The sequence below is a fragment of the Phyllopteryx taeniolatus genome, chromosome 1 (assembly GCF_024500385.1).
Source record: "Phyllopteryx taeniolatus isolate TA_2022b chromosome 1, UOR_Ptae_1.2, whole genome shotgun sequence".
Classification (NCBI taxonomy): domain Eukaryota; kingdom Metazoa; phylum Chordata; class Actinopteri; order Syngnathiformes; family Syngnathidae; genus Phyllopteryx; species Phyllopteryx taeniolatus.
Genome location: NC_084502.1, coordinates 9,112,298 through 9,138,898, shown reverse-complemented (window position 1 = coordinate 9,138,898; position 26,601 = coordinate 9,112,298). Strand labels below are relative to the sequence as shown.

Genomic DNA, 26,601 nt, shown 5'->3' with positions numbered 1-26,601 from the left:
TCGCTCGGCACCCATAGCACGTTTCTTCCCCTCTCAATTGACTTTCCCTATCCACTGGTCACGTATTCCTTTTTCACTTGGAAAGGCAAAAAAAAAAAAACTTTTTGCCACTGCCTGAACCATTTGTACAACCAAATGCCACACAATAAACCATCGTGACATCGTTAAATCATATGACAACAAATATACAAGGGCGGGAACAACAGCATGGAACAATAGCACACAACACTGAATGAGCAAGCTGTTTGGCTCATGTGACGTCACAGCGCCGGAAAGAGCCGAAGACCAGAAGGGGCTGGATGCAAAAAGCGGCATATTTATCCATTTAACTGCTGTATATATGCTCTATAATCACTTTGAAATGACAGAAGTGGTTTGTAAAGGAGTTCTAGAGTTATCAAGAAAAAAAATTAAAATCTTTGTTCTCTGGCCTTTAAGTAAAATTTGGTAATTTCCCACGGCACCCCTGAAGTTTGCTCATGGCAGACTCATGTGCCACGGCACACTGGTTGTGAATCACTGGACTAGAGAATGAATACTTTAAGTTACTCAGTATACAGTACACAAGTAAGTACAGTGAATTAACAAGTCATTTAAATAGACACATTGCTCCATCTTGGGTTGGGATCGGTGATCGGTTATCGTTTTTTTCCATCTTGCTGATCGGTGATTGGCCCCAAAAATCCTGATCGTGTAAAGCCTATTCAATACATGACTTTAAGCACGCAACATTCACGCTTACTCCTTGCTACTATGTTAGCACCTTAGCAACCTGTTGTTGTGATCACGTGGGCTCTGCATGCTATCCGGGCGCTGCTAAGTGATGGAGTGGAATATGGAATGGAGTGCTTGTATAAGAGAGGTAAAATCAGAGATTTTAGATCATCCATCCATTTTCTGTACCGCTTATCCTTTCTAGGATCGCGGGTGTGCTAGAGCCTATCCCAGCTATTTTTGCGCGAGAGGCAGGGTACACCCTAAACTGGTCACCAGCCATTCGCAGGGCACATATAAACAAACAACCATTTGCACTGACATTCACACCTACGGCAATTTAGAATCGGCAATTAACCTACCATTTATGTTTTTGGAATGTGGGAGGAAACCAGAGTACCCGGAGAAAACCCACGCAGGCACGGGGAGAGCATCCAAACTCCACACAGGCGAGGGTAGCTCAGAACTGTGAGGCAGACATGCTAACCAGTCGGCCGCCGATTATAGATCCATTTCGATCTAATCCAATACTCGTTTTTTGCTGACATCGCACCGATTTTCGATCTCAAAGATCAGACCGGGACACCCCAAAATTTTCCACTTGATATAACATATTTTTTCACTTTATCAAATAGTTTTCTCAAAAGGCAATATTTGCCAACATTTGCAAATTGCTATGGCAAAATATTAATGTTTTTATTACCTTGTCCTTAATACCATAAAACTGTGCCGCAGTTTCACTTGGCAAGCAATGGCTGTTTAGCAACTTTCCGTCTTCACTCCTAAGGTTTTCGTTCTTGGCACAGCCAAGAGAATACATTTTGCAGACTACACCGCCGCCCCCCCAAAAAAAAAATACAATGGTTGTGCGGTCTTTTGCAGTGCAGTTTAACTGACACAGCAGGAGCCAATGTCTCCTTACTGGCTGTTGTCTTACAAGTAAAGTAATCCTCTAGGGGTGCTTATGAATCATATCATATTTGTACAGTTACATTTACAATGCCATAACATTTATACTGTGCCAGTTCAGGACAACAAAAATCTGTGCTTTGTTTTTGTTTTTTCTTGATGAACAATCTGTTTGGAGAGACTAACATGACATGCCCTGGAATTATGCACATTTCTATCAAACACTATCTGCTTTTGTTCAAGACACAAAGCCTTCAACCAAGAAAATTTCACACATGAAAATCAATTACAAGTTACAAAAGCTAATGAATGGTGTCCCCCTTTGTTAAAACAAGAACTGTCATCATCACTCAATTATAAATGTGGTCATTTGACTCTTTATACACCTTAAAATTCTTAAGTTCAAAAGTGAAAGAAAATGAAGATCAACACTCAGCAGTTTTTACAAATTCAGTTTTAAAACATTAGTTGAAAATAGTCCACCATTTTTACAAAACCCAATACAGTGTCAGTTTAGTTAGTGCTAACAGTATTATGGAACATTTCACAAATCTATCAAATAAATTATACTGTCAGCCCTATTAATGTCATGGCTGCGCTAATCAGACATTACGCTACCACAGTGACGGACTCATCGCAAAAATTCTGACTTGCCCTTTAATGTAATTTTTGAGTTTTTGTTTTTTCCTAAACTGTTACAGATTACTCACAATACCGCAACTGAACGTGACCTTATATCAATTAAAGGCATAAAAAGGCTCAAACCTTGTCCAATTCTTGCCCCACTCAAGTAGTGCAATGGCTAAATAATGACTTGTAGTGAATTGTACTTCAATAATCAATGATATCAAAGGTTTTTCATTTTGCTGCAAAACTAATAACAGGAGAAAATTGAAAGTGATTCCATTTTCTATCAGAGGAATCATGAAACTAACAATCAATTGGAACGTTCTGATCAGAACTGTGTCACTATATGCATGTTCCTTTGTAGCCCCAGGATTTTGCTCTAGTTTTTGTACAGCAAAATGGGTTACATGGCCTCAGGGCTTTTATTACAAGCCTCACTATTCTTCTTGACTCCTATAAATATTTAAAATCTACCTATTCTCAAAGAGTGATCAAGAGATAGTTGGTCTACCTTTTCTGTCAGTATTATCCATTGGAGCCACAAATTTTCCTGTCAAATCTTAACCTTTACACCACAACTCACTGCACAAAGGCTGTACGATAACCCACTATATACGATTTGACTTTTTTCAATATAGGATTGGAATTGTAGAAAGTGCTATCTGCAATGGTCTTGACTTATCCGACAACAAGCTGTGTGTTGTCGGGGATGTCAGACTGAGTGAGACTGGATGGGGCTTTTACAGAATGTCCAGGAGCAATGTCCTTCTGTATTTTTCTTATATTACAGTCATTCCGTTGTAGCAGTACTCCTCATGACCTGGTTGCATTTCAGCCACATTTGACATGCATCGCTTCCTAAATCCACTTTGACAGACTTTCACCCAACAGGATGAGGAGGATGAAAGATACATGCGCCAAGTGTTCAAATCTTTTGTCTAACTGAAATGCCATTACTGATTGCCCCATCTTTGTATGAATCCCGAATGTCTTCCACATCCCTTTACTCTACCCCTGCTCTTGGGAGTGAACCGACATGATTAATCCAACCTTTTGGCTTTGGTCTATACATCTTGCTATCAGTCATTGTCGTTTAATAACATCTGACTGACCTAATTTAGGAGAATGCTCAGCCTATGCTCACTTTGGACTCTCAGTGCCCCTCTTGGACCGTAGCCCATCGCTATGAGATGTTTGCAGCCCAACATTTGCCTGCTGGCATCAGTTTTCCTGTCAGGATGTACCCTGTGACCTGGTAATGTCCTCCAGTAATAATGTCTGAAACCCGGATGAGCACAGGCCTCTGTGTTTGTAATAAGAGAAACCACTTTGTATGTGTACTCTATTGCCACATCCGCTGATTGCTTTGACAAAGGAAAAAGAAGGGAAACGCCTTTCTAAATAGGAAACGCCTGCTTCATGATGCTCCGTCCTCATATCAAGATTGTGACACCTTGTAGAAACGCACGATTATAGACAGAATTTTTATAATTTGCTGTTGACAGATATATGTCAAAGATCAGCCGCAATCAGCAACCAAAGTGGTTTTGTAAGGAATTGGTACAGTATAAAAAGGCACAGTGTTGATCCATTTATCTCAAACTGGGAGACAGTGGGCTGGGGAGCACCCTTATAGACCCCTGACCGGTTGGTGGTTGTCACCACTGTCTAAACCAGCTTTGAGATTGCTCCACTGTGCATCTTGGCCAAGCTGTGTTGTGGTCTTCAAATCACCTCTCCACACCAAATTATTTTCATCTATGATTTACTTCCCAAAATTGTATACTAAGGCGACTTTGCTGTTTAGGTAAATACGTATAACTCTTGCATGTTTTTGAAGGACTGGATGACGTAGTTTTACTTGGAATGCACAAGAACGTCTTGATGATGCTCTGTTGGAATTATTGTGGTTGTAAATGAGCTTGCATTTGTAGTTTCTTTTATACTTTGTACACAAACATGACAGTGAAACGTCATCCTGTGATTTTGCTTGCTAAACTGCATTGTTGTTTTGCTTATTTTGAAACCACAATCCATGTACAAAGCATTAAAGTTGAGACATGCAAGTTTTCAAAGTACTAGCAAGATTTGAACCTAGCCTCATTTCAGCCCCCCACCCAGCTCATTCAACGAAAAAGAACCAGGAAGCAGCTCGTTGCGATTGGTTGGCCGTTTTAGAGCTCCTAGGTCAGCCAGGCAAACGTGATGAGCCGCTGGAGGAATAAGGAGGGGACCTGTGTCTTGCTCGCCTGCAGCCGCCTCACTCGGCCTGCACCACGATCGCCAACGTGACACAAAATTTTGCCGGTTCAATGTTGTATTTTTTTGCAATGTACAATCAATTAAAAATATGAGAAGGGATCAACTTACCTGACGATTTGGTGAGAAAGGTGAAGTGACGTACACTGTGGTTTTCCAAGCCCATGCAGCTTCTGTGGATAGGACATGACCCACTCTTTTACCCTTGTTTTGAAGTAGAGCGCAGTCCAATTCCTTCTTTTTAACTTTTTTTGCTGACCAAAATACTCGGGCCAAGAAACTACAGTATAGTATCCTTTTACCCCAGGCTACTGCGTCCCCTCCGTGAGGCTCGCGAGCACAAGGGGAGCGTGAGGAAATTATTGACATCTCTTCGATTACACCTGCCGTCTCTCCACCCACTGGCTAGTTCTCCGTGCACCGAGTCGGTATTAAAGTAATAATTAAAATTAAATTCGAGGCATTAGATGAGGCAAGAGAGGGAGGCTTTTTCAAAATATCATTTTCTTAATATTCTGCTGTCCGGTCACAGAGACGCACAAAAGTATATATTTTTGTTTGTTTGTTTGTTTTACTTCAAATTCCAGCTTTAAACGTCTTTGCGCAGCAATGGCAGAACAAATCCACGGCAACCAAAATGAAGTAACTTTAGGACCCTGCTTAGCATCCTTGTTTCCGAAGGCTTAAGACGGAAGTTCAGACTCTCTGCTTGTTCCCACGTATTAGTATAATCTGGCCCTGTCATCCATCTATTCTTTTGCATCAGAGCAGGTCATTGCTTACACCTTTTGTCATCATTTAGTAGCCTCTTGTGATCCCCCAAATTGTACTGCCTGTCACACAACCTATTTGAAGAATTGCTTCTGGGAAAAAAAAAAAAAAAACTTTACTATACTCCTGCTTTTGTAAGGTACAGGGTCCCATTTCTTGGACCAGGAGGCACAACCTGAATGGTTCAAATTTATTTAGGTTTTTTGGTCTACATTTAGAAAGAAATAAACAAATGAGGATTCTCAGCCTTGCACATCAGATGGCACCTTGTTTGCGTACTAGTTAAGCAGAATTGTAATACAATAAATGCATATACAGTACATCATGGGTGGGGTCAACATTATTTTGCCATAGAATGTTTATCCTTCATTCACACTTCAATGTTTGTGCTGTGTGAAAGGGAGAGGGATTTACATGGTCTAGTTTGTAGTAATGAGAAATACCGATATGCGTCTATGTGGACGGCAATTCCTCCCCTGCCCGTTACTCTGCAGTGCATGAGATGTCGGCAGTGATAGGAGTGGTTGGAAAATGTGAAGACTGCTTCCCTCCCCCGTTCCCTTGTTCTCCTCCTCCTCCTCCTCCCCTCCACCTCTAAAAATAGCTGGCAGAAAGAGAAGACACTGAAGTCAATGCTGTTTCTATTAGGCTGCTACAGTATTGGCCTCAACGCTATCACAGGTCCTCAGAGTCGTGGCTTAATGCTTATAATATCAGTCATTGACATCATTTTGAGTACAGTACAGTTTCTTTATTGAAAGCTGGTAGTTGGTCCAAATATATGTCACCCTCAAATATTGTATAACTGCCTGAAGAAACATGTAAAGCATATAAACATTAAAATCAAATTAGGCGGCCATTGAAACATTTTGTCTCGGGCAACTCAGTGTGACAATTTCTACCACGCCACCTAACCCGTTTTAGTTATGTAAATTTGTGTTATTGGTAATGTTTCAACTGACTGGCATCCAGGGTGTACCCCATCTATCGTCCTTTGCAAGCTGGGATATAATTCCTGCTGCATACAATAGGTGGTATAGAAATAAAACGGACAGCAGTTTAAGAAACCTCTCAGTGGATTGTTCACCTGTAACTCCAACATTGGATAAAGCTGCTTCATGGCTCAGTGGTTTAACATACATAGGATGTACAGTATGTTCTAGCACAATTTTTTTATTTATTTTATTTTTTTTAACTGTTGTACCAGTAACTATTTGGGCAGAGTCAGTGGCTGTTGGACTGACCAATGGGCACAGCTCCAGAACTGTTGTATTTTGAAAAACAGACGTAACACAAGTTGTGCACGTAACTGTTTGACCTTTTTGCAAATCTATCTTGCAAACTGGTCAAGTGTCTCAGACAGCGGTTTACAATATCGCCCATGAAGTAATATCTCGACAATCTGTAAAACCTTCACCGGTAACACATTTTAATAAGCGAGAGAAGAGAATTAGCATATATTATCATAAAATATTTCAGTGGGAAGATTAGGTAGTTAAGCCTTCACTTACCTAGGTGTAGATCCATTTATCAACACTGACCAATCAGGTGACTGGTAGCTACCGGGTTGCTCCCTGAAGGATAAGGTGTTCCTTTAGAATGTGTCAATGCTACCTGGGAATAAGCATCACAGAGAAAGGTTGAGGTAAGATTAGCTATTGTTTTTTTAATGGAGGGGTGGTGTTTTGAATGGACAAGGTGGCATCAAAAATGTACTTTTAGACATGTGATTTAATGGTCAACTTGGTGCGACTTGAATGAGCCAAGTAAATTTGCAGTTTGTCTTCCATCAGTTGCCGTTGCCACTACTGAAAGCCATAGTTTATCATAGTTGTCACTGTGTTTGTCACTTATTTTTTTTTAAATATGATTTTTATCTATGTATACTAAGTGAAAGTGTCGAGGCTAAGAGCCTCAACCAAGGATTGGGGTCAGCTGGATAGCCACTGATTTTGAGATCATCAGCAGGTTTTGTCTTAAACGGATTTGGCTGGAGGAGCTGAATCAACTGTGTCCCAGGATTACAGGAATGACATTGGAGGATAGTTGAGCGTCTCGAGGCCAGAGCAGAAACACTTTCATCAGCCGCCACCCATCAATCGCGCATCTTGGGTTTACCTGGAGTGCTGCAAAAACCACCTGGTGTTGTGGTCTACCCTTCTGCTTCCTGAATAGCTGGAACCTTGCCTTGTTTTGGTAACGTTTTGTTAGGTATTGTTTGATCCTGTTTTTTTTTTTATTTTTGTTTTTTTTATTGGGGGGGGGTTGTTTCTTTGTTGAATCATTTCCTACTGTCTTACTGTTAAGGGTTATCAGCTGTTTTGTGTTTTGGTCTTATGAGGAGAAATGCATTCTCAAAATTAAGCTCGGAGTTTCTACCAAGTGCTTGTTGCTAGGTAACAGTTTCAGGACGGTAAGAGAAATCTTCAGTTATCTTGAAATTGTTTGCCTGTTGTGACTGTGACTTTGACCCCTGGATTTTAGACACTGAATGGATTAGTCCGATGAAATTGCAGAGAAATGTTTACTTTCTGTTACAGTCGTTACTGGACAGCTATGTTGCAGCTTATGTAAAGAAGTTACTTACTATACTATAATTAAACTACTACTATCTTGTCTCCCTCAGATCTGAAAGAATCTAGGCGGCGGAGCGAAGCACACCATTAGCAGAGGAAAATGAGTGAACTGGATCAGCTACGCCAGGAGGCTGAGCAGCTCAAGAACCAGATCCGAGTTAGTCAGCCGCACTGCCCTCCATGTTTAGAATTATAGAAACAACTGCAGTCCTTAATTCAAATCTACTTGGATTGTTGTGTTTCAGGATGCCAGGAAAGCGTGTGCTGATGCTACCCTGTCTCAGGTAATGAATATGTTCAAATTACTGTGTACAACTCAGGTCAACATGCTCATTATTCATATTAATAAATGCCACTCACATGCCTTTACACTGACAACAGTTATGTTATGATTTGTTACATATTGGTGAAAAAATCTCTCTCCTCTTAATCCCATTTAGATTACAGCTAACATTGACCCCGTTGGCCGAATTCAGATGCGCACTCGCCGGACACTGAGGGGGCATTTGGCTAAAATCTATGCCATGCACTGGGGCACTGATTCGAGGTACTCCATTCAGCTCCAGTCAGTCCATTAACTAAATATTTCATGCCATCGACCCACATCATTGCCGAAATGCAGGAAATGGATATAAAAGCTTGCTTGAGTGTCTTTGTGCTGGGTGTTTCTCCTCAGGGCCCTTGTCAACTCCTGGAATTATACAGCAGCTCTATCTTGCATCCACAAGCTCCTCTATTTTTAACATCTGCCCAAAGCCATCGATTAAATTAACGTAAACCCAGTGTTCTAACAAGTCAACTGTAGTGTATTTAGACAGTATAATCCTATGTGTTTTTGTTGAACACTTATTGGACATGCATTAATCACACTCTTCTACAGTGTCTTTTGTGTTGTGTGTGGTGTTTGTGGTTTAGGTGTTAGGTATGTGGGTAGAGAAATATTCAAAATGGTGGCTTGATCGCAATGATTCATTGAGCAATATTCCTTACTTTAAAAAAAAAAAAAAAGAGAGAGAGAGAAAAAAAAGCTTTTGCTCAGATTGTGTCACATCCCCACAGCAGCAGCTGAATCTCTGTGTGGAAGACTGTAATGTTGCCCCACCTTCGCACCAGTCAAAACCCCATGAAACGGTGTGCAACTTCCTACCATCTGTCAGCTTCCTTCTGTTTCATCTTCTAATGTTTCATTTGCCATAGGGCTTTGGTATTTATTAGACTACCATCTGAGATTTTGCCTCCCAGAAAGAGGGTCACATATTTTGACCCAGCATCTAGGCCGTGTCTGCCTGCTCCTTTTAGCCCCAGGGACATTGGACACAAGTAGGTGCAGTCGGTTGTCGACTAATGTTAAATTCTTCAAACGTCTAAATACGCATTACACTAATCTTTGTTAAAAAAAAAAAATCCTTCAGTTGTGGCCCAGTGGTTAGCACGTCTGTGTTCAATGCACGCTTTAGGATCTCCTGTGTGGTGTTCGCATGTTCTCCTTTTGCTTAAGTGGGTTTTCTTTGGGTACGCTGGCTTCCTCCCACATTTCAAAAACATGCATGTTAGATAATTGAAAACTATAGATGTCCACAGGCGTGAATGTGAGTCTGAATGGTTGTTTGCCTCTGTGTGCCCTGCGATTGTTGGCATCAGTCCACGGTGGACCCCACCTCTCATCCAGTCAGCTGGGACACCTGTGCCCCTAATGAGGAAAAACTGTTGAGCAAAGCAAATTTATTTATATAGTGCATTTCATACACAAGGTAACTCAATGTGCTTTACACGATTAAAAACATTTTAAAACAAAGAAAAAACAGCGAAAACAAATAAAAGTACAATTAAAACAGCATACAGTGCAAGAAAAATCATTTAAAAGTGAAAATGCATGAGAAAAAAGAAGAGTTTTTAACCAGGACTAAAACATTCACACATTCGTGCTTTACACGATTAAAAACATTTTAAAACAAAGAAAAAACAGCGAAAACAAATAAAAGTACAATTAAAACAGCATACAGTGCAAGAAAAATCATTTAAAAGTGAAAATGCATGAGAAAAAAGAAGAGTTTTTAACCAGGACTTAAAACATTCACACTTGGGGCTGACGTCACTTCTGTTGGCAACTTATTCCATTTGTGTGCAGCATAATGGCTAAATGCTGCTTCACCATGTTTGCTTTGGACTCTGTGCTCCACTATCTGACTTGAGTCTGTCGATCTCAGAGCCTTACTGGGTTTATATTCCATGAGCATTTCTTTCATGTATTTAGGACCTAAACTATTTAGTGATTTATAGACCAGTAGCAGAACTTTAAAATTATACTCTAAAGCTGACTGGGAGCTAGTCTAAAGACTTTAGAATTGGAGTAATATGCTCTGATCTCTTAGCTCTGGTCATAACCCGAGCTGCAGCATTCTGAATGAGCTGCAGCTGTTTAATGTTCTTTTTGGGAAGTCCAGTCAGAAGACCATTACAGTAGTCAAGTCTATTTGCGATAAAAGATCATTTATTTGATATGACTATTGAAAGTCAGGTCAGAATCTATCAGAACACCAAGGTTTCGGACTTGCTCTTTGGTTTTTAAAGAGAGTGACTCCAGGTATTTACTAACAGCATTGGATCGATGATTATATTGACCTTCCATATAAAAAAACAAAACAAAAAAAACTACTAGTATGGCCACCCCGTGGGATTTTTAATCTTTTTTTGTCAATCTATATATTTTGGCTTAAAATGTTACTGTTGTGCACTGCTGTCTTTGTTGTGAAATGAAAGGTGTCAGTTTACAAGAAAGGTGTTTACTTTGAAGATTAATCAAAAGAGAAGTCATTCCATGCAGAATTCATATTTGCCAAGTCTATTATTTAGCTCCCAATGGGCATCACAAATAATGCGGTTCAAGGCTACCTTAGTTTAACTTCTGGAAGGAGACCATAAATGAGCCTAAACCCCTGATATGATGCAGTAACCTGGTCCGATACCTTTTACGGTTTAACAGAGCTTGTAGACATTATTTGAACTGACTTTTACTGCTGACATTTGCTAATAGATTTCATAGGATTATCTCAAGATGTTATAATGATGTCATATTTCCAGTTATAATGCATCTAGTGAAATGAAGATAGGATGGGAACAGGACTTTTCAAATAGTCTGCTCTTGTAACTACTGTCATAATACACTAAATTGAACCAGTTCAATAGAATGGCTCCTGTCACCCCGCTCCACATAGCTACACCCAGAGTCACATTCACAAATGTTGTCTGTCTCATTTATTGTTGCTTCACAATAAATAAATAAAGTCCAGTTTTTATCCTCTATGGTTAACTGTCAAAAAGTTGGCACATTCAAGGATTGCATTCGTATCACTCCGCAGACTTTATTGTAATCTAAAACTGACATTTGTACAGTCTCTGCCTCTTACATCCTATTGTGGTGTGTGTTCATGTTTCATTGTGCTGATCTGTGTGCGCCATGGTACAGGTAGTTAAGATTTGCAGGCTCCCAGTGGGCCTCGCTATGCTTTGCTCACTGCTCTCCCTGCTCCTTTGTGCATTGGTGCTGTCACTGTAGTTATACTTGTTGGATTGACCTCCATAGCAAAGCTCAGCCCCTGTCACCCGAAGCTCTTCAATTTTAGGGAGGGGGTTGGGGGGGAATCTGAATCATTACCGCCAACTAAGAATACTGGTTTATAGAATGAAAGTAATGAAAATAAAATACTGAATAATTTCTTTTTCATCAGGCTTTTGGTCAGTGCCTCCCAGGATGGAAAACTCATTATTTGGGACAGCTACACCACAAACAAGGTAAATTAATTGTTTAGTATGTTAATGACGAGGCGCGCTGGACGACTGGTTAGGGCGTCTGCCTCACAGTTCTGAGGACCAGGTTTCAATCCCCGGCCCCGCCTGTGTGGAGTTTGCATGTTCTCCCCGTGCCTGCGTGGGTTTTCTCCGGGCACTCCGGTTTCCTCCCACATCCCAAAAACATGCATGCTAGGTTAATTGACAACTCTAAATTGCCCGTAGGTGTGAATGTGAGTGCGAATGGTTGTTTGTTTGCATGTGCCCTGCGATTGGCTGGCAACCAGTTCAGGGCGTACCCCGCCTCCTGCCCGATGATAGCTGGGATAGGCTCCAGCACGGCCGCGACCCTAGTGACGAGAAGCGCTCAGAAAATGGATGGATGGAGTATGTTAATGACAATGGCCTGAGTGCCTCTTCTGTTGGAAAACTAATGGACACAGAGAAGAGGTATTTTTCCAAAACAGTTTTTGAGAACATCGGTTACATTAACATAAATTGACATTTACCTGTGCAAAGTGCATTTCAGAGATTATTTTTAAAAAAAGAAGAGGAGGAAGAACCGCATATATTAAAATGAATAAATGTAAGCCAATTTGGTATTTTCACATCTGTTTTTAGCACAAACTGAGGGGGAAGATGACTGCTATGTTACAACAGATGCATAGTAAACATTGTGGATTCATAACTAACCCACTAGTTGAGAATCGCTGTACTAGACATATATCTAATTTAAGATTAAGCCTGCATTTATTCTTTGTCCAAGTAACACTATTTTTTGTATGGCTCCTTTGAAACCATGAACTTATAAACTAATAATATCGCAGACTTGGCCAAATGCTCATATGTCATTGTATGTTTTTTATCATGTCAATATTTTCCCTCTCTGCAGGTCCATGCCATCCCGCTGCGCTCCTCTTGGGTGATGACATGCGCCTATGCCCCTTCTGGTAACTATGTTGCCTGTGGGGGCTTGGACAACATCTGCTCCATCTACAACCTGAAGACCCGTGAGGGAAATGTGCGTGTTAGCCGTGAGCTGGCTGGACACACAGGTAGGCTGCACACCGCATTGATTTGCTTCATGTCGATTTACTACAAACTTGAAGAATCCCCATTTAGATTGTAAGAATTCCTCCTCTTGGAAATTCTATCTAGTGATCATTAGACTTCATTAAAACAAGAAGAGTGTAGAGAAAAAATAAAAATGCCATATTACCATTTCTAGTGCATTTTTTTCTTTGTATGCACATTGACCATGCTTTGCGTTGTAATTTACCTCTATTGGATAATTTTCACGTCAGAAAATGTTGGAAAGGGAAGGTCAATTCCTTTGTTTTTCTTGTATACTGAAGACATTTGGGTTTCAGATCAAAAGGTGAATATGAAACAAAAGTTCAAAATTCCAGCTTTTATTTCATGGTATTTACATCTAGATGTGTTAAACAACTCAGGACAGAGCACCTTTTGTTTGAACCGATCCACTGTTCAAGTGAGCGAACGTATCGGAACAGACATTATTAAATTAACTTAAAGTGAATAACATTTAATATTTGTTGGCATAACCCTTACTTGCAATAACTGCATCAAGCCTGCAACCCATTGACTTCACCAGACTGTTGCATTCTTCATTTGAAATGATGATCCAGGCCTTTACTAGAACCTCTTTCAGTTTTTGTTTGTTTCAGGGGGTTTCTCCTTTCAGGAGGTAAAATGCATGCTCTAATGGGTTAAGGTCCGGTGATTGACTTGGCCTTCCACTTTTACCCCCGGATGAAGTCCTTTGTTTTTTTGGCAGTGTGTTTTGAGTCATTGTCTTGTTACATGATGAAGCTTCTCCCAATTAGTTTGGATGCATTTTTCTGTAAATTGCCAGACAAAATGGTTTTGTAGACTTCAGAGTTCGTTCTGCTGCTACCATCATGAGTTACATCATCAATAAGGACTAGTGAGCCTGTTCCAGAAGCAGCCATGCAAGCCCAAGCCATGACATTACCTCCACCATGCTTCACAGATGAGTTTGTGTGTTTTGGATCATAACTAGAGCCTTTCTTTCTCCATACTTTGACCTTGCCATCACTTTGGTAGAGGTTAATCTTGGTCTCGTCAGTCCATAAAACTTTGTTCCAAAACCTTTGTGGGTCATCGCTGCACTACTTTGCAAAATCCAATCTGACCTTCCAATTCTTTTTGCTGATGAGTGATTTGCATCTTGTGGTATGTATGGCCTGTATATTTCTTCTCTCGAAGTCTTCTTCGAACAGTGGATTGTGATACCTTCACCCCTGTTCTGTGGAGGTTGGCAGTGATGTCACTGACTGTTGTCTTTGGGTGTTTCGTCACAGCTCTCACGATGTTTTATATCAACTACTGTTGATACCCTTGGCCGACCTGTTCAATGTCTGTTGCTCAGTACACCAGGAGTTTTTCTTTTTCAGGACATTCCAAGTTGTTTTATTGGCTATGCCCAATGTTTGTGCAATAGCTCTGATCGATTTTCCATCTTATCTCAGCTTCAAAATGGTTTGCTTTTCTCCCATAAACAGCTCTTTGGTCTACATGTTTTCTTAACAGTAAATGCAGTTTTCACAGGTGAAACCCAAAGCCAAAAACAAGCACTAACAGCAATCAATCTAAAAGGCAACACCTGAGCAACTAGAAACACCCATCAGTCACATTCCAATACTTTTGCTCACTTGAAAAGTATGTGGGTTCAAACAAAAGGTGCCCTGTCCTGACTTGTTTAACACATCTAGATGTAAACACCATGAAATAAAAGCTGGAATTATGAACTTTTGTCTCACATTCATCTTTTGATCTGAAACCAAAATGTCTTCAGTATACAACAAAAACAAAGGAATTGACCTTGCCGTTCCAGTACTTTTGGAGGGGATTATTTTTCAGCCACATGTTCTGTGATCTCTTTGTGTAACATATTGGAACTATATTGCCTTTTAACTAATAAAAGCTTTGTGCTTGAAGGCAAGAATTATTTATCTGATCAGTGTCACATGACACAGGAAGTGTGTCAGCATTTAAGTTCTTCTTCCTTCGCCATAGGGAGGGGCGCACACACTCGACTATCTTGAGATGAATAAAGGAAGCAAATTGTAAAGTGACAAGTCCTATTGTTGAATTGTTTTGAATATTATGAAATTAATTCCATAGCTTTCTATGACGTCTGGAGTGTGATAATCCCATCCTCCTCGTGTGTTGATGGCATGGAACTGGAATGTATTCTGTTTTTGTAATCTGGAAGGTTTTCGGGGGTCGATCTCAGAAATAAATATTCAATCTTGATGCTGTTGCTAACAGGCTACCTGTCCTGCTGTCGCTTCCTGGATGACAACCAGATTGTCACCAGCTCTGGAGACACCACCTGGTGAGTTGTTACATTGCACCCAATGCAGTTAAATTCCTGATGCCTCAAACATGACGTGTTGGCTCACAATCTTGACTAATTTAATAATGAAAAAAATAGATGTTTTTAATAGATGCTCAAATCAGTACTAACATTGAGGCATAAATAAATTTGATTTCTATGTTCATGTTGGGCTCACATATTCCGAAAACCCTGTTAGAAACCCGTTTTGTTTCTAAATTAACATTAGTGACTTAAAATATCAATATTTTAAGTATTGGTTTTATCTAATCTCATCTCGAATGTCATGTTTAGTGATGCACCAAAATGAAAATTCTTGACCCAAACCAAAAATGAGGTTTGACCAGGCTGAAAGCTGAAACACCAAAAGAAAGTACTATGTCAGTTATTAGTAATATTTCATTTATGGCTATGACTGCAGAGCTGCCAATATCTAAAAATTCACTTCCAAAATAATTTGTCTGAATTTTCATATTTAAATTGTCAGCAACGTTACCGTGAGACAGTTATTGTAGTATATTGTTTAATGTAATAAAAATAATTCTGCATACTGTTGAATTGCACAACATAATCAATACTCTATAATTGCAATCCTTAATAAATTATGGCTTTGTTTATTTTAACGTTTCTTGCAATAACCTTGTAATAGCGGACGCATTTGCAGGCAGATGTCTTCTCTTGCTTGCAATTTTTGGATTTTCTGATTCTACTTCTGTTGCTAAAACGATGCAAATTTCCCCATTGTGGGACTAATAAAGGTTATCATATGTTAAAAATATTTATTATAGTAATGTCATTTTAAATTTTTTGGCCCATTTTCTCAAGTGACGTAGCAAACTAGGGTTGACATACTATTTAATTTCCGGTTCTGGTCCCGGTGTGGCTGTCTAGCACTATCGTGTGTTACAGTATTTTTTCTCTAGACAGTTAATTTATCTGCTATTTTGCTCTTCAAGGAGAATTACTCTATGCTATAACACCGTTCCAGCCAGACCTATGTGACAAATGTACGATATCACCCAATGACTTAGTTTGGTGTTTTGCAACTTCATGTCACGATCGCTTAGCACTGAGCATGTCGTCTTTCTCCTGTTATCTACTCCTCGTCCTCCCTTTGTGATACAAAACTTGTCAGAAGTGTAGCTTATTCCCTGCCATGGAGGTGATGATTAGTGACTTGTTTGACATTGGACGCGAAGCGAACATTCACTTCTGCAACTCTACCTCATATTTAGCCACGTTAGCTCTAGCTCGTTTGTAGCTTGGACGGCGTGCAATAGCGTGCAACAAGCATTTCCTCCTTAGTGACTTATGCTGTTGATACACCGGACACGAAGCAAACATTTGCATCTGCAGCTCGACATCGTATTTAGCCACCTTAGCTTCTAAGTACCTGGGGCACCGCATAATAGTGTGCAACAAATATTCCCCCTTCATACCCAAACGGTGGAAAGCAGCTTGGTTGGCCGACTGTTCGATGTGGACTCACCAGGGTTTTCTGTTTTTATTTTTTTGTCCAATACAGTGTGTGTACGACCGTGCGGCTGACCATGGTTTATTGCATGCGTCATAACATCCTGCCTCGGTAGTTTTATTTCGGTGACAAAAGTATTTGGGTCCGAAACCAAAAATTTACTTTTGGACCATTTTTGGACAAAAAAATTAGGTGCATCAGTAGTCATTTCGTCTCCAACCGTGAGTGCTTCACATTTTAATCGCTGATTGTATTTGACTGCCTTGAATGAGTCTTAAATGTTGATGTTCCGTTTTGGAGCTTAGTCTCTTTTGACTTTTTATAACCGATTAGATAGACTCACCTTAATTTTCCTTTAGTTAGATATATATTGATTGTATCCCGATCACTTAATTTCAGCGCCCTGTGGGACATTGAGACTGGACAGCAGACAACTACGTTTGCTGGCCACACTGGTGATGTCATGAGTCTCTCTCTGGCACCCGATACCAGGCTGTTTGTGTCTGGGGCCTGTGATGCCTCGGCCAAACTCTGGGACATCAGAGAAGGAATGTGTCGGCAGACCTTCACTGGCCATGAGTCGGACATCAATGCCATTTGCGTAAGGCTCCCTTCCTACACTCATGCATAAGTGACATACTTAAGATGGCCGTGAGAAGGTGGTTTTGCCTTTTTTCAATTAATTGTTGATCATGTGGAAATTGAGGATTTTGTAAGGTTACATGGTGTCATCTTTGAGTCAATCAAAACTTTGCAGCAACCAGCAAACAGTGCCGATAAGTTAAGCCTAATTAGTTTGCTACCACAGAAATGTTAACAGGACTAGAGGTACATTTCGATCAAAAAGATGAGTGTTGTGTCCATGTCCCAATATTTATGGACCAGACTGTTAGTTGTTTTTGGAAAAAAAATAAATTGTCCGAATCATCATTCACTTAAGTGCATCCAAACATCCCTATTGCATAGAAATTAACACCTTAACTGTAAATATAGTGCATTTCTTTAAAAAAATGCAAAAACATTTTAGTAATTACAACAACAACAAAAATCTTCTTTCTTGCAGTTCTTCCCCAATGGCAATGCCTTTGCCACAGGCTCAGACGATGCCACCTGCCGGCTGTTTGACCTGCGTGCTGACCAGGAGCTGATGGTGTACTCGCATGACAACATCATCTGTGGTATCACCTCTGTGGCATTCTCCAAGAGTGGCCGCCTACTGCTGGCTGGCTATGATGACTTCAACTGCAATGTCTGGGACACTTTGAAGGCCGATCGTGCAGGTGAACTTTGCCTGATGTGATGTATGTTGCGCCATCTTACTTCTTCATATAGATGGGTAGATTGGTGTGTACACAACTCACAAAAAGTAAGGGAAGGGAATGCCTTCACCAAGTCCACAAAACATGTATACTGGTTGGGCTAACTCCCATGACGAAAACCACACGGCTCCTCCTGAATTTGAGATTTGACTTACTGACAACCCTCCTCTCCAGAACCCCTTACCAGGGAGGCTGAGGACTGTGATTCGCCTTGTCGTTCGAACATGCCCTCCGGTCCCCTTTCTTAAAAAGGGAGACCTCCACCCCAGTCTGGCAGAACGGAGGCACTGTCCCAGATGTCCACACGATGTTTCAGAGGCCTGTCACGTTGTCAGCCAAAACATCCAGTCCCTTTAGGAATTCCAGGCAGATCATATCCACCCCCTAGGCCCTGCCACCGAGAAGCTTTTTAACCTGTGTCGAGGTCAGCAGCATGCGCCTCATTCCAAAAATATACAGTGTTGATAGTGGATTGCTTCCCTCACCTAAGACACCGCAGGGGGAACCAGAATTTCATTGAAGCCATCCAGAAGTCCTTCTCCATAACCTTACTTGAACACAAACCACTGCAAAATACAGCCATTCATAATAAACGAAGCGTTTCACATTCACAACTAAGATAGCCCTTACCTCAAAAGCTCGGAATTTCTTTTGCTTGGTGATGTCTGAAGATATGTTATGGCCTGTTCCTTGGCAGTGCTCTGCCAGGCCAATGCTTGCTGGCTGTTTAATACTTTTTAATCAGATTTTCTTCTCTGAAACGTTAGTTGGTGTGGTGTTAGACATATTGTAAGGTTGGATATTAGTGTGCAATAAGACAAATTGAAGTTCAGTTTTTCATTTGCTATTTAAAACAGCAGGTATTGCCTACAACAGCGGAGGAACTCCATAGGGAGGCATGAATACTTTACACTTATTGATCACTAAGGGCTGACATCTGCTACCCACCACCCCCCACCCATGTTTTTCTATCTGTTTTTAGCAATATTTTGAGTGCAAACCCATCAAAGTTTGACATTTCGTTCTGTGATGCTGGTTGATTGTTCCTACTTAAAATTAAAATATCCATCCATCCATTGTCTTCCACTTATCCGAGGCCGGATCGCGGGGACAGTAGCTTCTGCAGGGAAGCCCAGACTTCCCTCTCAACAGCCACTTCCTCCAGCTCTTCTGAGGGGATCCCGAGGTATTACCAGGCAAGCTAAGAGACTTAGTCTCTCCAGCGTATCCTGGGTCATCCCCGGGATCTCCTCCTGGTGGGACGTGCCCGGAACACCTCATCAGGGAGGCGTCCAGGAGGCATCCTAAACAGATGCCCGAGCCACCTCATCTGACTCCTCTCAATGCGGAGGAGTAGCGGCTCTACTCTGAGCCCCTCCCGAATGACCGAGCTTCTCACCTCTCAGGGAGAGCCCGGACACCCTGCCTTGAGTCGTCACCTTATCGTGGTGGAGGGGTTTGTGTGTCCCTATGATCCTAGGAGCTAAGTTGTCTGGGGCTTCATGCCCCTGGTAGGGTCACCCATGGCAAACAGGTCCTAGGTGAGGGACCAGACAAAGCACGGCTCCCAAAACCCCTATGAATAATACATTAATTGGATCTAGGTTTCCCTTGCCTGGACGCGGGTCAACGGGGCCCCTCCCCTGGAGGTGGGGCTCGAAGGCGAGCGCCTCGTTGCCGGGCCTGCACCCATGGGGCCCGGCTGGGCACAGCCCGAAAGGGTAACGTGGGTCCCCCTTCCCATGAGCTCACCACCTGTGGGGAAGCACCATAGGGGTCGGGTGCAGTGTGAGTTGGGCGGTGACCGAAGGCAGGGACCTTCGCGATTCGATCCTCGGCTACAGAAACTGGCTCGAGGGACGAGGAATGTCACCTCTGTGGCAGGGAAGGAGCCCGAGCTGGTGTGTGAGTTTGAGAAGTTCAGACTAGATATAGTCGGGCTCGCCTCCACACACGGCTTGGGCTCTGGTACCAGGCCTCTTGAGAGGGGTTGGACTTTTTTCCACTATGGAGTTGTTTATGGTGTGAGGCGCCAAGCATGTGTGGCTATACTTATCGGGCCTTTTTGGCCTGTGGGACTCCTGAGGTAGTCTGGCCGGCCAAGCGGAATGCAGCTTTGGTGGTCGCTGAGGCAAAAACTCCGGCATGGGAGGAGTTTGGTGAGGCCATGGAGAACGACTTCCGGACGGCACCATCAACACTGTGTATAGTGGGGATGGGGCGCTGCTGACCTCGACTCGGGACGTTGTGAGTCGGTGGGGAGAATACTTCAAAGACCTCCTCAATGTCACTGACATGCCTTCACATGAGGAAGCAGAGTCTGGGGTCTCTGAGGCGGGCTCTCCTATCGCTGGGGTTGAGATCACCGAGGTGTTTAAAAAGCTCCTCGATGGCAAGACCCCAGGGGTGGATGAGATTTGCCCGGAGTTCCTAAAGGCTCTGGATGTTGTGGGGCTGTCCTGGTTGACAAGCCTCTGCAACATCGCGTGGACATCGGGGACAGTAACTCTGGATTGGCAGACTAGGGTGTGGTGGAAAAAGGGGGACTGGAGGGTGTGTTCCAACTACAGGGGATCACACTCCTCAGCCTGCCTGGTAAGGTCTATTCGGGGGTGCTGGAGAGGAGGGAAGTCGAATCTCAGATTCAGGAGGAGCAATGTGGTTTTCGTCCTGGCCGTGAAACTGTGGACCAGCTCTTCACCCTCTGCAGGGTCCTCGAGGGTGCATGGGAGTTCGCCCATTCAGTCTACATGTGTTTCTTGGACTTGGAGAAGGCGTTCGACCGTGTCCCACGTGGAGTCCTGTGGGGGGGTGCTTCGGGAATATGGGGTACCGAACTCCCTGATACGGGCTGTTCGGTCCCTGTACGACCGGTGTCAGTGTTTGGTACGCATTGCCGGCAGTTAAGTCGGACTCGTTTCCAGTGAGGCTTGGACTCCGCCAAGGCTGCCCTTTGTCACCGATTCTGTTCATAACTTTTATGGACAGAATTTCTAGGCGCAGCTGAGGTGTAGAGGGTGTCCAGTTTGGTGGCCTCAGTATTGCATCTTTGCTTTTGGCAGATGATGTGGTTCTGTTGGCTTCATCAGGCCGTGATCGCCAAGTCTCACTGGAGCGGTTCGCAGCAGAGTGTGAAGAGGCTAGCATGAGAATCAGCACCTCTAAATCTGAGACCGCAGTCGGAAAAGGGTGGAGTGCCCTCTCCAGGTCGGGGATGAGATCCTTCCCCAACTGGAAGAGTTCAAATATCTTGGTCTTGTTCACAATTAAAATATCCCAAAGGAAATCGTGGAAACCGAATTACTCCATTTTAGGGTCAATTTATGTCATCATTAAACCTTGAGTTAACGGCAGGCAATGTTTGAGGTAACATTTTAGGACGCGTGTGGAAAAGTGAAGCGGGAGATTACTGCTTGGAACGCAAGTCACCTCACGAATTATGCGTTTTGTTTAGTATTCTTAAATGTCATGCATTTTTTAGGACATTATTGGGAAGTGAGTCTCTTCAAATTAAGACTAAATGCAATTATTTTATTAGTGTAACTTTAGTCATATTGGATTGAGCAGCCAGGACAGGGATGTGTGAACCACTGCTTTGCTTGAACAAGTTTTTGTTTGGTTATTTTTCCTCTTTGCTATCACTGGTCTACCCTTCTACAGTGGTGTCGCACAAACAAATCACTTTTGGAGTTAATCCTCAAAATGCTCTTTGAGATGACATCTCACATGATGTGCTGAAATTCCGTGTGATTGGCTGAGATCTGGTGTGATTTAGGTGAGGCTTAAGTTCCACTGTAGGGATGAAACCCTTCCACAAATATTAGAGAAAAGGTCTTAGTCAGGCTTTATGCATGTCCAACTTTTGTGACCTTGATTATTTATGTAGATGCTGAGCTTTTCCTGGGTCTTCACTGTGTCCACAGGTGTCCTGGCTGGTCATGATAATCGGGTGAGCTGCTTGGGTGTGACTGACGACGGCATGGCAGTGGCAACAGGGTCCTGGGATAGCTTCCTCAAGATCTGGAACTAGAGTCTGCAGGTATGGAAAGGCCCCAAGATGTTCACCATGGGTTTATTTACAGCTGGGCAAAGTTCGGTTCCGGAGGTCGCCCCATTCTTTAATCTGTCCCACTTAAGCATTTACATTATGAAGAGACCTATTTGTTGCATTCATTTAGCCTTTGTTATTTCAATTAATTTCTCATTTAATGATTGGTCAGTTGATTTATTGTAAATAATAAAATAAAACATCTGTAAAATAAACGATTGAAATGATCATTAAATTAATTATATTGCAATTATATATTATGCTGTTAAAAATTAATTATTTTATCAAAATGACCTTGCCTGTCAGTCACATTTAATCATCATTGTTGCATTCATTTAGCCATTTGTTTCCTCAAAAATGTTTCTTTTATTCATGAATCTAATTTAAGTAATTGGTTGGTTGATTTATGGTAAATATATATTTGGAAAATAAATGATTTAAAGTGTTTAATTGGTGAATCAGTGTTTTAATTGTAAATTATGCCATTAAAAATGAGGGAATTTGATTTTAAAAATGTTTCTATTCCCTCTTCATCTGTGAATGACATGGCGCGTCTGTCAAATTTAATCATATTTATTGCATTCATTTAGCTGTTTTTCCGAAAATGTGTCCATTTATTTATAAAATTGTTTAATTATAAATGATAAAATGCGAAAATAAACCACTAAAAATGTTTTCATTCATTTCAGTTAGGTCGTGATGATTAAACTAATAATAAATGATGCCGTTAAAAATTAGAATTATCTTGTCAAACTATAATAATAATAAGATAGCTGGGATAGGCTCCACCACATCCACGACCCTTGTGAGAATAAGCGATACAGAAAATGGATGGATGGATATTATATAAAATATTTTAATTTTCACCCTCATCTTTAAATAACTCTTCCCATCTGTCCGATATACAAAATGAAGCACTAAATTTGCTAAACCAGATTTATTTTCTTTACAGGCCAGATAAATTCAGTCGTATTTAAGGATAGTTTAAATAAAATGTTGCAAAGCAAATTTATTTATATAGCGCATTTCATACACAAGGTAACTCCATGTGCTTTACATGATTTAAAAGCATTTAAAAACAAATTTAAAAAAAAACAGCTTATAAACATTTAAAACAAAGAGGAAAAAAATAAAAACCCAATTAAAACAGCGCACAGTGCAAGAAATATCTTTTAAAAGTGGAAATGCTCTACAAAGCATGGGGGGAAAAAAGGAGTTTTTAACCTGGATTTAAAAACATGCACACTTGGGCCTGACGTCACTTCTGTTGGCAACTTATTCCATTTGTGTGCCGCATCATTGCTAAATGCTGCTTCACCATGTTTGCTTTGGACTTTGTGCTCCACTATATGTCCTGAGTCTGTCTATCTCAAGAGCCCGACTGGGTTTATATTCCATTAGCATTTCATTCATGTATTCAGGACCTAAACTGTTTAGTGATTTATAGACCAGTAGCAGAACTTTCAAATCTATTCTAAAGCTGACTGGAAGCCAGTGTAAAGACTTTAGAATTAGAGTAATATGCTCTGACCTCTTTGTTCTGGTCAGAACCTGAGCTGCAGCATTCTGAATGAGCTGCAGCTGTTTAATGCTCTTTTTAGGGAGTCCAGTCAGTAGACCATTACAATTGTCAAGTCTACTTGAGATCAAAGCATGCATGAGCTTCTACTGGTCTACTTGACACATGAAAGTCTTCACACTGGATATGTTCTTCAGATGGTAGAAGGCAGTTTTAGTAATTGATTTGATATGACTATCAGAAGACCAAGGTTTTTGACTTGGTCTTTGGTTTTTAAAGAGAGTGACTCCAGGTATTTACTAACAGCAATCCTCTTTTCTTTAGTGCCCAAAACAATTATCTCAGTTTTATTGTGGTTAAATTTAAGAAAGTTTTGGCTCATCCAGTTATCTGTTTTAGACAGTGACACAACACCTCAATTGAACTATAATCATCTGGAGACACTGATAAATATAACTGTGTGTCATCTGCATAGCTATGATAGTCAAAATTAAAGTTCTGAAGAATTTGACCCAAAGATGAGAAACAACAGCACTGGAGGTAATTTCGAATGTGCCAATGGGGGTTGAAAATCACCTGAACTTGTTTTTGTGATATAAACTCCAGTATAGTTCTCAACAGATGAGTACAAACCATTTTCAGTTTTATGGTTACACTCCCCTTTGTTTGAGTTCTTTCTAGACTTTCAGTGGTTATAAAAATTACATTTTTCTAAGTGCACATTCACATAGCTACTTTCTGAATGGAATATTTTGTACTACAGTATGCCACACAAAATGTTGATTCTGAGAGGAAAGTCAACGTCTTCTAGCGAATCTAGTGGTGTGTACACTACCATTTGTCAGGGATTTCCTAATATGTGGTTTAGCCACTACTAGCATTTCCGCTCTGAAATTTGATTCTTAACTCAAAAACTTACTATAATGCATCCCAAAATACAACCGGTCGTCTTCTATAATGTTAAAGGAGCTATACGTTGTGGAATCCAATTTGATCCAACTATGCAAAACTATTTTGGTGCAGAGGAGAGGAGGAGAGGGGGTGAGTGACTTTGCTGGGAAGTTGAAGGGGTTGCATGGGTTCGGTTTGGCAAAGGCTGTCATTGATAATCTGGAGAATCTCGCCTGTGGTGGCCTGTCTTTAGTCAGCCACTAATTGTACTTGCTTTGTAACGAGCAGCAGTTGCAAAGCACAACACAACATGTATCACTCTTTTGTATTTAATTAGTAGGCCTGTTGTTGAGTAATTCTATCAACTAACAGTGGTTTGTTCATTTTGCAGATGGTATCCAGCCTCCAAAGTTGCGTGGAAGACCATTCCAACATCACAATGTTCAATTGTATTGCATATCCAATCTTTTCAAAACATGATACTGACTCAAAACACCCCAAAAACTATTAAGGGCAAAAATCCTCTCTATCTTTCTCTCTCCTCCCCCTCCTCCTTAAAAGAGCACAATTGTCTGTCACTCATTCAGCGCCAACTATATAGGTCAAGGAATTTGGTTGTCTCAAAATGGACGGATGGAAAATTGTGCATTCCTCCCATGACCACAGGTAGAGTGAAGATCACGCGACAGTGATCTAACTCTTAATAGCTTCTTGGCCATCTTTCAATTTGTTTTCTTCTTCCTCTCTGTTGAAGTAGATCTGTAGGTAGTCTGTTAAAATGAGGATCAAATCTTTGTTTTATTTGCTGATCTTTACATGTTTTAAATAATGTTTTAATTTGAAAACATCCTTGGGAATTGATCTTTAGCCCACTGGAGAACAAAGTGAGAGAATTTTGCTTCAATAAGGAGTCCTCGAGTCACTTCTGGCCCTGCTGTGTATATTTAGACCCATGAAACTTTTAGTCTCCCCCCCCAGTGTAGTCCAGAAAACTTTGTTTGCACAAAAATGTAAACTTTGCATATATAGAATATTGTCTAAAGGAAAAAAAAATGTAACTAACCAAGCACATGCTGTGATAAATGAATGCTTGTTTTTAAAATGCAAAAGGAAAAAAAAAAACATTTAACCATTCTTACACCTTTTTGTCTGGCACCAGTCTAGACTAATGACATGAAGATTAATCTATTGGATCATAATCCACCTGACGCTTTCTTTATTTTTATTTCACGTTTTTCCTCCTGTAGTTTTGTGTTGCTGTGGTTGGGACCACCGGGGGTTGTGACTGGTGAGGTAGGCAGTTGCTCCACTTTAGCCAGACTGCGTTCCCGAACTTTCTCGAACAGGGGTGCCCATTCCGTGCTTGGAAATGCAGTTACTACTCTGTGAATGACATGTTGTATAAATCAATGTTTGAAAATAATATTGAAGCTTTTTAAGTTAAAAACTAAAAAAAAAAAAATTTGGTTGTCTGCCATGGGTGGGTTATCTCTTAGAATCGCATGCTGTAGAATTGCTTAAAGGTGCGTATGGAATTAAGTCCTTTGATGTTTTCTTTGAGAAAAGAACCTGTTGAATATATCAATACAACTGTATTTATTTTTTTCCCCCAGTTTTGACTTTGTTTTTTGCTACTCCGTGCATACATAAAACAACTAAAATGTCAAAACTATGCACACGAGAAGCAAACCCGACATTAACAGTTGCTTGGTCCATACTTGGGAGGGATTCCACAAATTTAGACGTAAATGTAAATTGTACACACTTGCATATATACATCTAATCACCTAAACATACCAATGGGACAAATTCCTTCTGTAGCAAACAAAATTTCACTTACAAAGAAAAACATTTTCTAACAGTTTTTTTTTTCCTGTCCTTTAATAAAAAAAATTCAAAAAAATCTTGCAGCATCTGGATGGCAGACTTTTGTTCCCTTCTCCTTATAAACAGACCCTCTTCCTTTTAGCAGTAGTGCCATTTTTTTGTTTTTTCTCTGCAACATTCTGTACAACAAAAGATGTGCTGTAATTGTGCGCTAGGCCTGGAGTCGGCAAAAAAGAAAACAAAACTGAATAAAAAAGTTACAAAAAATATATATTCCCTTTTCTCTCTTTCTCCATCAAATAACTGTAGAGCTCTGCACCCCCTCTATTCCCTTTTCACCTTTTGTATTTAATTTTCAAGTCAGTCAGTGTACAACCGAAAGCTGGATGCAAGATAGAAACTATATTAAAATGTACTGTTATTTAAGATGTAATAAAAAGCAGTTTGAGATGACCTGTTGTTGTGTGAGTCAATGAGAGCAGTTCCTGCAGAATGT

General features: G+C 40.9%; 1 protein-coding gene across 6 annotated transcripts in view; it reads left to right on the top strand.

Annotated features, from left to right (window-relative positions):
• LOC133475793 (guanine nucleotide-binding protein G(I)/G(S)/G(T) subunit beta-1) overlaps nt 1-26,558 on the top strand; it is a 36,327-nt gene extending 9,769 nt beyond the window's left edge. For 2 of the 6 annotated variants that reach the window (XM_061769245.1, XM_061769259.1), the window contains exons 2-11: nt 7,907-8,013; nt 8,102-8,140; nt 8,297-8,403; nt 11,585-11,648; nt 12,538-12,700; nt 14,961-15,027; nt 16,901-17,102; nt 17,565-17,781; nt 21,744-21,859; nt 24,670-26,558. In XM_061769245.1, coding sequence (XP_061625229.1) covers nt 7,957-8,013; nt 8,102-8,140; nt 8,297-8,403; nt 11,585-11,648; nt 12,538-12,700; nt 14,961-15,027; nt 16,901-17,102; nt 17,565-17,781; nt 21,744-21,850 — 1,023 coding nt within the window. In that variant the 5' untranslated portion in view covers nt 7,907-7,956 and the 3' untranslated portion in view covers nt 21,851-21,859; nt 24,670-26,558. Of the gene's footprint in view, nt 1-6,801; nt 6,926-7,291; nt 7,492-7,536; nt 7,694-7,906; nt 8,014-8,101; nt 8,141-8,296; nt 8,404-11,584; nt 11,649-12,537; nt 12,701-14,960; nt 15,028-16,900; nt 17,103-17,564; nt 17,782-21,743; nt 21,860-24,669 lie in introns of those variants that run through there. The other 4 variants (XM_061769239.1, XM_061769231.1, XM_061769221.1 and 1 more) reach the window with 4 other exon arrangements.
• Nucleotides 26,559-26,601: the final 43 nt, after the last annotated feature.